General features: G+C 46.3%; 1 protein-coding gene across 2 annotated transcripts; it reads right to left on the bottom strand.

Annotated features, from left to right (window-relative positions):
* Nucleotides 1-1,602: 1,602 nt before the first annotated feature.
* SPOUT1 (SPOUT domain containing methyltransferase 1) lies at nt 1,603-10,439 on the bottom strand. Of its 2 annotated transcripts, none has more exons than XM_031954758.1 (12): nt 10,337-10,439; nt 9,972-10,014; nt 7,514-7,636; nt 6,674-6,833; nt 6,313-6,402; nt 6,018-6,067; nt 5,282-5,412; nt 5,054-5,126; nt 4,485-4,583; nt 3,511-3,613; nt 2,515-2,662; nt 1,603-1,879 (listed from the first exon to the last, which is right to left on the bottom strand). In XM_031954758.1, exons 1-12 carry the CDS (start codon nt 10,370-10,372, stop codon nt 1,808-1,810), a joined length of 1,128 nt encoding a protein of 375 aa, XP_031810618.1. In that variant the 5' UTR covers nt 10,373-10,439; the 3' UTR covers nt 1,603-1,807. The 2 variants fall into 2 exon arrangements, with proteins under 2 accessions (XP_031810618.1, XP_031810620.1); XM_031954760.1 differs by having other exon boundaries at nt 7,514-7,649; nt 10,337-10,426.
* Nucleotides 10,440-10,776: the final 337 nt, after the last annotated feature.

The following is a 10,776-nucleotide window of genomic DNA, read 5'->3' on the forward strand; positions in this document are numbered from 1 at the left end:
TGGGAATCCAAGTAGCCACTGCCTTAACTTGTTGAACTGAACTCAGTTGGAGCAAATGGGTCTAGCCCAGGAAAAGGAAGAGAACCTAGAGACACTTGAAGGAATCAGTACCATTTCCAAGTAACACCATGGTGGTTTCATCCAGGATTTATTGGGTTGCCTTTTGTTTTGGTAGGGATTAATTAAATTATCCATCCAGGATTTACTGGATACACTAGTGCCACAGAAATCCTGTGGAGAAATATTTGAATAATTTTTAGGGGCAGTATCTCAGCATTTTACTTTGTAAAGGGGCCATTTATGGGTTACTCATAAGATCATAGATTTGAGGCTGGAAGGGATCTTTGAGGGAAGTCCAATACTTGCGCATTTTTCACATAAGTAAACTGAGGCACAGAATTTCTGCCCAGTTATCCAGGGTCACACACTTAAGTGTCTAAGGTGGGATTTAAATCCAGAGTTTCCTGACAAAGTTTTGTGATGTGTCTACCACATCATGCTACCTCTCATGGGCATGGATAAGAATTGCCCAAGACAAAGAGGAAGGCACAGATTTGGTTGTAACTTGCACCAGGGAAGAGTACCGACACTGGGGAGATCACAAATCCATTGAAATATATTTTCCTAAAGCTAATCTTTCCCCTCCCACTCAAAAATCATCTCTTTCCATTCCTTGCCCCTTTGTTTCCATCATTAATTCTTTCCTGATTCATTCCCCTTAGTCTAAAAAATCCTGCTTCCTTATCTTAGAACATAAAATTCTGGTCCCTTGTATGCCTGATTTCTTCTGGCTCCTGTCCCTCACTTCCTCATCCAGCATCTTTCCTGAAGTGCATCCTCCCTTCCCTTTAATCCCCTTTAATTTAAGGGGGATTAAAGGGATCTGTCTCCAACATCTGGGAGAATTTGCCTTTCCAAAACCCACAAATGATTGACATTTAGGGCCTCCTCCCAGGGCTTTTAACTGAAGAAAGCCTGCCCTGGTTGGGGGGGGGGGGAAATCTGAGAAACGAGGGGAAGACAGACTGGGGGGGCATGATTGACAGGGATGGGAGCAGAGGTCTCCCCCTCCCCCCCCCCCCAGCAATCAGGCGCTAACATCCTCAGGGTCCCGGGAACAGGGAGCTTGGTGGGGAGAATATGTGAAATTCTCCCAGAAGACAACCAAGTGGAACTAACTAAAAGGCCTGGTGCTGCCACCCTATAGTTGGGCTTGGAGAGTCGGGACAAATGCACCTGTGCTGCCACCCCTGTTCCGGGGGGGGGGGGGGGGGCGTGCATCCATTTCCTCCACCAGGGTCTGGTGGGGCTCCTTTTGGCAGCTATTATTTTCCTCCTGCATTTCTGCAGCCTCCATAGGCAGTGGGATGTGGTGGCAAGTGCAGCAATGCAGAAAGCTGCCTCGTCCCCTGCTAGGTGGGGACAGTCACTGCCGGTGCCTCACAGACAGGAGCATGAGGACCACCTGAAGGTTCTAGCTGGCACAGTGCTCTGCACACAGCAGGCACTTAATAATGGCTGTTGTTACAAAGGTGTTTTATAAAGGGCCGTTCTTGGTAGTCCCAGCATGAAACCAGAATATCAAGGGTTTGTAAAAGCAAATTATGAAAAGGAAGGGTCACTACCCCACTTTATTGGTCAATTGTCTATGATCCCTCTTGTCCCTGGGTCAGGCTGGGTTCCCAAGAACTAGTTCCAAGCTTGGGGTCACTCCTCATCCATCTTGCAAACGGCAAATCGCTTCTGGAGGTCTCCACCAGCAGATCGGCTAACACCCAGAAAGTCAGTGCTGCGTCTGGAGGCGCCTTCAGTCAGGCCGGGGAGCCCCAGCAGCAATGATGGGAGGTCGAAGGGTAGCCAGGGAGATGAGGATAGCTTCCTGTAAGAGAAGAGTAGAAATAACCATCCAGCAGTGCTGATAGGGAGAAGCCAAGTTCCCAGATCTCAGGTACAGGAATCATTCCCACAACTCCCCTCAAAGTATATAGTATGCTTAGGAGATGGCAATCTCATCGTCTTGGGGCTTAACTCCCCCTACACACACACACACAGAAGGAAGCATTTTCTGTAAGGTATCTAGTTTGTATCTAAACTTTTTTAGTCACACTTCCAATTGTGTAAAATGATGGAGTCAGACTAATTCATTTCTAAAGGATCTTCTTAGCCTAATATTTAGTATTCTATGACTTCATCTTTCCATCTACAGCCAAGGGCACCACCAGCTTCAGATGGGCAAAGCACACTTGGGGAAGTGAAAGGCACGGTAATAAGAATAACAAACCGTTCCCTCCTCTCCCCTCCCCGCAAAAGCTGCTGCTAGAAGTCTCAAAAGTTCTGGAAGAGCACCGAGCTGCATAGTAGGGGCCCATATGTCCAGAAGAAAAGGAGGCAAGAGGAGTCCTTCAGGAGTAAGAGTTTTCAGGACAGGTCCAGGGTTTGGCCCTGGCCAGTGGAAAAGGAAGTGGTGTCCTGGGAAGGTGGCAGTCTTGAGAGAAAGGGCGCTAGGACACTTACCTCAGTACGAATGGTGCGGCTGCCTTGTCCTGGGCAGGTGTTGAGATAGAAGTCAAAGAGAACACTGGGATCTGTGACTTCTAGGTTGGGATCGGCCTCAACACTGGCCTCCAACCCCTGGAGACCCCCAAACACCACAATAGCATGGCTAGAAGGAGAGAGAAAGAAGATGAGCAGAGTTAGGGGAGGGTGAAATTGGGTGCTCAAAGTGGGGTATTCACAACACTTCCAATGTCCATTCAAATCTTACTCAGCCTTCACAGCCCAGCTCACACACCACCCTCCTTCAGGAAGCCCCTTTAAGCATTCCTTCTCCATTTCTAAAGCACACAAACGACCACAGCCGCCTTCACGTGTAGCCTCAACACTGGCAAAGAGAAGCCTCCTGGAAACAAGTTCAATGTAACCCTTGGCTATCTGAAGGGCTGCTGGGTGGAAGAAGAGCTGACTGCTCACTTTGGGCCTAGAGGACAGAACCAGAGGATCCTATGGAAACTATAGCAAGCCAGACTTTGGCTTTTAAGGAAAAACTTGTCAGAACGAAGTAGTTAGTAGGCACACTGATCAGAGTTCTTAAGTTGTTCAAAGTTGTCTTTAAAAAACAAAAACCAAAAGAGATAAATTGTGGGTTCTCCAGACACTGGGACGTATCAGAGCAGCTGGCCTCCACCCTCTTTTGTCATCCACCCTTCCTGTCAGAGACTGTTTTCTGGCTTATCTCAGAGCCAGACACACAGCAGGGAACTGACAATGGACAACTATTGTCAGTCTTACTCCTGGGTCCATGCTTTGGAGGTCATATGATGATGGTTAGAATTGGCAGGGAGATAACTCAAACTTTCTGCATACTAAGTGGGAAGGGATAGGAGAGAAAGGAACAAAAGTAACTCGAGTTCTGGGACATCAGCCAATTTCCTGGCTCCTCAGCATCTCGCTTCCTCTGACCCCTGGTTTCCTGCCCACCCCTTGGTGCTTCTGTCTTTGATGGTAGCTCACTTGAAGTTGGGAAGCTGGACCGAGGCCAGATCCTCTCCTCGCTCTGAGGTTCCAATGGTCAGGTCATAGCCATCCTTAAAGGGACCCTCGGCAAATACCGCACCTGGGCAGAAAAGTGCAGCTTAGCTGAGAGTGGAGATTCAAGTCAGGCAACCTCTTCTCCCTCCCACTCTGAAAAGGACACCTAATTCTGAGACCCACTCCTAGGTGACACCCATCCTGTGCCAAAAAGAGAAACCTTACAACCACTAAATATTAGAGCTGGAAGGGCAGCTAGGTTGCAAAATAGATAGGTCTTTGGACCTGAATTCAAATCGAGTCTTAGACACTTACTAGCTGTGTGACTCTGGACAAGTTCCTTTACCCTATTGCCTTAGTTCCTCATCTGTAAAATGAGCTGAAGAAAATGGTGAACCACTCCAATGTCTTTGCCAAGAAAACTCCAACTGGAGTCAGGAAGAACTGGACATGACTAAAATAAATGAATAAGTCCAGGAGTTCTTAATCTAAGATTTGTGAACTTTTAAAAATATATTTTAACTATTTCATATAGCTGGTTTCCTTTGTAACAAACATTATTTTGAAAAGAAATCCACAAGCTTTGCCAGTATGGCCAAGGGACCCGAGGAACTTGGGTAAAGGAACCCCTGACTTGGCCAAATCCTCTCATTCTACAAATGAGGAAACCCAGGTCAACAGAGGGAGGCTGACTTCCCTCGCAAACAGCTTGTAAATAACTAAATTCAGATTCAGATCTGGCCTTGACTCCAGTCCTGTGTTCCTTTTGCTGTACAAACGGTTCACCTCCAACCCCATTCCCCCAATTTTACGAATGGGGAAATAGAGACCCAAAGTCAGGATATGAATTGTCCTGGGTCTCACAAAGACAAGGGGCACAACCAGGACTAGACTTGGCAGCGCTTGTCAGGCACATTAACCGATGGGCCCTGGAGGTGGGAGGATCAAATACTCACTGAGACAGGAAGCCAGGCGGACACTGTAGCCCCAGTAGAGACCAGCGTGGGTACGGGGCTCCTGGCTTGATACAACTCGTCCCTTGAGGCTCTTGCTCTCTGGAGAGAAAGAAAGGAGACTGTGGGACCTCTCCCACTGTGAACCATAGGCCGCTTCTGCAAACCCAACCCTAAGAAAGGCATCCAGTCAGAGTCAATTTATTCAATAAGCATTTGCTAAGGGCTTCCTATATAGAGAGGACTAGTTACTGAAGAAGATAGAAAAAGATAGAAAAAAAGGGAAAAAAAAAGGATAGAAAAGGAATAATTACACAAAGCAACAATCAATGATTAAATGTCCATCATGTACTAGGCACCGGCAAATTGAGCTTATAGTCTAACAGGGAGGACCCCGTATGTCTAGTATGTTGGTGAAATATAACAGAAGCAAAAGAAATCCAGACAAATTGCAAGAGACAATTTAAGGAGGAAGGTTCTGCTTTCAGCTGGGAGTCAGCTGCATCCTAAGGAGGCCCTCTCAAGGCCTATGGGTCTGTCTGTCCCTTGAGAGGGGCTGAGGGTCAAGATACCTGGGATCTGCTGCTGGTCCAGCCGCACAGTGACTCTCAGACCAGGTTCCAGGTTCTTGTCTATCTGCACCTCCTATAGAAGAAGAGGCTGGGTTTAGGCCTGAGCAAGCAATCTCCCCCATTCCCACCCTGAGAGCCTTGCCTACTGGAGTCAAGAAACATTTATTAAACTCCTACTATGTGCAAGACATTGTGCTAAGCCAGTGAAAGCTTGGTAGCCCCAGGTACCTTTTTCATGCCACAGTTGACAAAGGAACCCCGTCCAGGCCGGGTAGGCCGGTGTAACACAATCCCTTCCCTGTACTCCAAAACCTCCTCCTGCCGCACATGGTGAGGGCTGTCTAGGGGATTCAGCAGTCCTGAGGAAAGGAGAGAAAGGAACTGAAGGTGGCCATAGGCTACCAAGAGAGAACCCAGAGAAGTATGGAGGAAAGGGCCCTGGCCTGGGAACTGGGAGAATCAGACCTGACTTCTAGTTCTTGCTTAGTCACTTTTGAGTTATGTGATTGGGGAAAATGCCAGAAACTGCCACAGCTGGGAAAAACTCTGATGGCCAAGTTGAACATTTTAATCAAGGTGGAAACTGAGCTTCACATTGAACAAATGAAGATGGCATTTGCTCCCATGACTTTGATATACCCAAGATCAAACATGTAGAGTGAACATTTCCAATCTTCCTTTAGTAAATCCACCTTATACCTGTCATTTGGATCCTAATAATAATCTCGCATTTTATATAAAGCTTGAAGGTTTGCAAAGCACTTTACTCCTAAGTCTGTGAAAATACTTCACTTTACAGTGGAGGAAACTAAGGTTCTAAGAACCTGATTTGTGCAGGGTTGGAGTTTTCTCTTAAAAGGGAAGGAACATGACTCCAGGATAACCTCCAGGACCCAGGGGCAGGGAGAGATTAAAGAGCAAGAGTGATGACCCAGAAGATAAGGAAACACAGATGAGTTCTTACCTGCAAATTGCAGATCCTGGTGTTTGGGGAAGAAGGCTTTTCTCAGGTACCTAGGATACAGTTCTCTAGTAAATTCCCAGGGGGAGAATTTCCTCTCCAGTCCAGTCCTAAGCACCTTCCCTCCTCCTGGGCCTGCTCTCCAATCCTCCCCTTCCCCTTTCATTCTGGGTTTGGGACCTTTCCCCCATCCAGCAAGAGGCAGAATCTGGGGGCAAAGAGATTCCTGGGGAGAGGCTTTCCACCCTCCACTCCTATTTCCTCCTCTCCCTCACTCCCAGCACAAATTTCTTCTTACTGTGGGCACTCCAGGTACTGGAGAATTCGAGCAAGTTGTACCGAAGCCTGTCCTTTTTTGCCAATGCCAACAAATTCTCCTTCAACACTCCTGGAAGGGAATAAAGGGTTAGCTAACTCAGATATTCAGTTCCTCCAAATGCTTCTGAAAGCAGGTGGTTCCATGAACAGTAGAGAAAGAGTGAAGATCCCTTGCCTTTTCTGCCCAGGACACAGCACTCAATCACCCTTCCATTTTCATGAAACATTCTGGGATTCCAGGACCTGTCACCCAGCTGTATGTGCTGAGCAGGCAAAGCCCACCTTCCCCCTACCCTTCTCTCAACATTGCCCCTTCCTTCCTGCCCCAGATGGCTCCTTACTTGACATCTTCACCCTCTTCATCAAACACCACGATCTCATCCACGCAGAAGATGGCACAGGCCCGGGCGATCTGGCCAGCCAGATAGGTCCGAAGCTCCAGAGACTGCGCGTTGTTGAGGATGGAGCCAGGGAGGGCCACACTCAGGGTGTACGTTCGCCCTGGAGGAGCCAAAGAGGGGACACAGTGAATGTTTCTGAATGGGGCCGAAAACCTAGATTTCTTGAATCATCCCCTCATGGAAGCTCTAGGGCCACATGTACCAAGGCTGCCTTCTTCCCACTCCGGCCCCTTCTCCAAATCTCTTTTCTGAGGGTCACATTCAGTTTGCTATGCCACTGGAAAGGTGTAAATCACTGAAAATGCCTCCAAGAACTTTTTAGGCAAGGACAATTTCTTAATGTAGTAACCCAAAAACCCCAAGTTCTACTCCTGGCTCTACTCACTTGCTGTGTGACCTCAATGAACCACTTTTCTCTCTCTTGGTATTGGTTTTCTCTGGGGTAAAATGCAGGCACTGGCCTAGATGCTCATGTCCCTTTGGCATCCTGACAGGTGGTGCTTCTATGATTTTCTAATGGTGGAATCTAATCCTGGAGACCACTCAATTTAAGGGCTGGGGGGGGGGGGGGGGGGGGGGGGGTGCATTCTGTGGGGAGGATGCTTAGCTCCTCCCATCACGTTTGTGATCACTGAACAACCCTGTCCACATCCCCAGAAGAAGACAATACAGGCCACAGGCCTAGCGCTGACAACAAAAAGTCGATAGCACTAAAGACCAGGCCCCTGACTGACTTCCTGGGGCACAATTCCTTCCTGGAGAAAGGTTTTTGGGGGATACCTTTTGCTTGCTGTTGTGTTTCTTCAGCCTCCTCTTTCTGCTTCTCTGCCTCTTCCTGAGCTCGCTGCTTCTCCAACTTTTTTATCATCTTCAGCTCCCTCCATTTCTTCTTCTCTTCTTTCCCTGTAAGGAAGATCTTCAAATGGGGGATGGGGATGATCAGATGGGTTTGGAGTAGGGACAGTGTAGCACTGGCCTAAGGGTAACATTTTTGAAAGCAGGGGACTAAGGGAAAATTCTGAGGGAAATGTAGAAAACTGAACAGCAAGTTCCAAATGATGCAAATTCTGTGGAATAGAGAAATTTATTTTTATATAATGCTTTATCTTTTGGTTTTGAGATGGAAGGCTTAAGCACAATTATCTTTGTTTAACAGATGAGGAAACTGGAACTCTGAAAGATTCATAGACTTTTCCATTATTACATGGCTAGTACATTTTTGACACAAACTCAAATATGGAGACTTGCCAGTCCAGTAGTTTTTCCACTCTGACATAGTGACTATCAGATTTAAAATTGCTTAAAAACAAAATGCTGGCAAAATGTAAAAGAATAAAGGATACCTAAAAATATTGATCACTGAAACCTTTAGCACATTTAAAAAAAAAAAAAAAAAACCCCAAATGGTTTTGTTAAACCTAACAGACAATGCCCAGAAAAAGAACTCTGGGAGATGACTAAAAACCATTACATTGAATTCCCAATCCCTATATTTATGCACACCTGCATTTTTGATTTCCTTCACAAGCTAATTGTACAATATTTCAGAGTCTGATTCTTTTTCTACAGCAAAATAACGTTTTGGTCAGGTATACTTATTGTGTATCTAATTTATATTTTAATATATTTAACATCTACTGGTCATCCTGCCATCTAGGGGAGGGGGTGGGGGGAAGGTAAGAGGTGAAAAATTGGAACAAGAGGTTTGGCAATTGTTAATGCTGTAAAGTTACCCATGTATATATCCTGTAAATAAAAGGCTATTAAATAAATAAAAAAAATAAACCTAACAGACAGAGCCGTATGAGATTCCTTAAGCAAATACCAGGTTGTCTAATGCTTAGGATTTTTTGAAATTATAAAATTAAAAAAAAATCCAATTTATTCATTAGTGAATTTTCTTAAATATTCAGCTACTTAATCCATCTTATAGTAGATGGAAAACAAAACAAAACAAAACAAAAAGTCAGGTATTCTATAAAGTTAACTTCACTCCATTCCCATTTTTTTCTTCCTGGGCTTTAAGAATGGATATTTCTTTTTTTAATTAATTAATTAATTTTTATTATAATAACTTTTTATTGACAGAACCCATGCCAGAGTAATTTTTTACAACATTATACCTTGCACTCACTTCTGTTCTGATTTTTCCCCTCTCTCCCTCCACCCCCTCCCCTAGATGGCAAACAGTCCTATATATGTTGAATATGTCGTAGTATATCCTAGATACAATATATGTGTGCAGAACCAAACAGTTTCCTTGAAGAACAGATATTTTTATACAGATATATATCTACACAGATTTCTCAGATGGCTACTATCCTGGAGTCATAAGATGGCTATCTTCCTGTGGCTATATTCCAACTTCCACTTTGAACTCTGGCCCCAAGGGCCTGGGTTTCTGATTGATGAGCATTTATCATAAGCCACCTAGACACAGTTTTAGCCTGTAATCATGTCCTGGTCCCAGGGCATCTTGAAGCATACTCTGCCCATCTTCTTTTCTTAACACTGAAATAGTAATCTAATCGACACTAAGTACTCCTCCCAGTTGACTTTTCTATCCAATGTATCAGTACAGTTTTTCCCAATTAGATTGAAGCTTCTTGAGGGTCCTTTTTCTTACTTGTTATGCCCACTGCCTGGCACAGACTGAGCTCTTAGTAAATGTTTTTCCTCTCCATCTATTGAAGAAGTGGGAGGCTAAGAGTGTAATACATTATCAGACCTGATTATGTTGGTTAGTTTTGCTCAACTGCCTTTTTTCTTTGTTACAAAGGCTGGTTCTTAAGGGAAGGAAGGGAAGGGAAAGGGGAAATAGTGGAACAGAAGGTAAATCAAAACCAAAAGGTAGCAATAAAAATGACTATAAATAAATCCATAAATAAAACCCATCAATATTAATAAAAATAAAAATTAAAAAACAATAAATGTCAAAGACCACGAAAAGGCCTGCTGCCCAGAAGCAGTTTGGGAAAACCATCGTAATCTGCTGGGAAACTTCCCTTGCCCGAATCTCGGTTTTCTCTTCTGTAAAATGCAGTTTACGACTAAGATGTCTTTAAGGTTTCTCCTGAGTTCTGACATGCTACAGGATGCCAAGAGAGAGATGAGGAGAGATACTATGACTGGAACTAATCAAAAGCATTAATTAAATTTAATTAGTTAAATAAATTTAATCAAATTTAAATTAATTAAAACTCATCACTCTAAATTACTCCTGCCCCCAAATTCTTACTCTCTTTCTTCAGTTTCCGCCACTCGGTTTTTCGTGCTTCTCCCTGGAAAGGAAGCAAAACAAAAACCGCTTTCATGCCACACACTATACGGGCCGTTCCACGCCCGGACTCGGGCCTCGCTACGAGCTGAGCCCGGAACCCGGTCAGGCCCGAGCGCGGCCCCGGCCCGACCCCGCCTCCGAAGCGCCCCCCCCCCGCTCCCTCACAGTGCCCCGCCACCGCGGGCAGGCCGCACGTGCCTACACCGACAGCCCCAAGGGAGCAAACCCGCCAGACCACCCCTTGTGGTGCGAGCCGCCTCTCGGAGGCGCTACGTCCCCAGGCCGTGAGGCCCCTCCAAGCCCAGCCGACCCAAGCAGCACACCTGAGGCCGGGGCCGCTTGCCCAGGAACTCCGCCATCTTCCAGACTGAATCTCGGAAGCCCTTCCCCACAGCCAATCAGCGGGTATAGCGAATGCCACGCCCCCTTTCCTTCAGCCGTCCAATCAGGGAGCTGGAGATGAGGGCGGGGGCGGGGCGCAGGGAGGGATGGCACGTGCTTGGGAGCTACCGGCTCGCCCGCCGTTCCAGATGTCCTGAGCTACCCCGCCGAAGGGCTAGCGTTTGCTGGTGCCCCCACCCCAAACCACCCGCAATCAGCCTTCCGGAATAATGTCTGTTGTATTTATGGGCAGGGTCGGAATTAAGCCCCATTTTCCAGGTTTTCCTCATCTCTCCCTCATTCCAGCTCGGTGCAGGGGGGCCCGGATTCTCAGCCCGTTTCCAAGTGAGGCGGCCGAGGTCCAGAGAAAGGAAACAGCTTG

Source organism: Sarcophilus harrisii, chromosome 2 (assembly GCF_902635505.1).
Source record: "Sarcophilus harrisii chromosome 2, mSarHar1.11, whole genome shotgun sequence".
Classification (NCBI taxonomy): domain Eukaryota; kingdom Metazoa; phylum Chordata; class Mammalia; order Dasyuromorphia; family Dasyuridae; genus Sarcophilus; species Sarcophilus harrisii.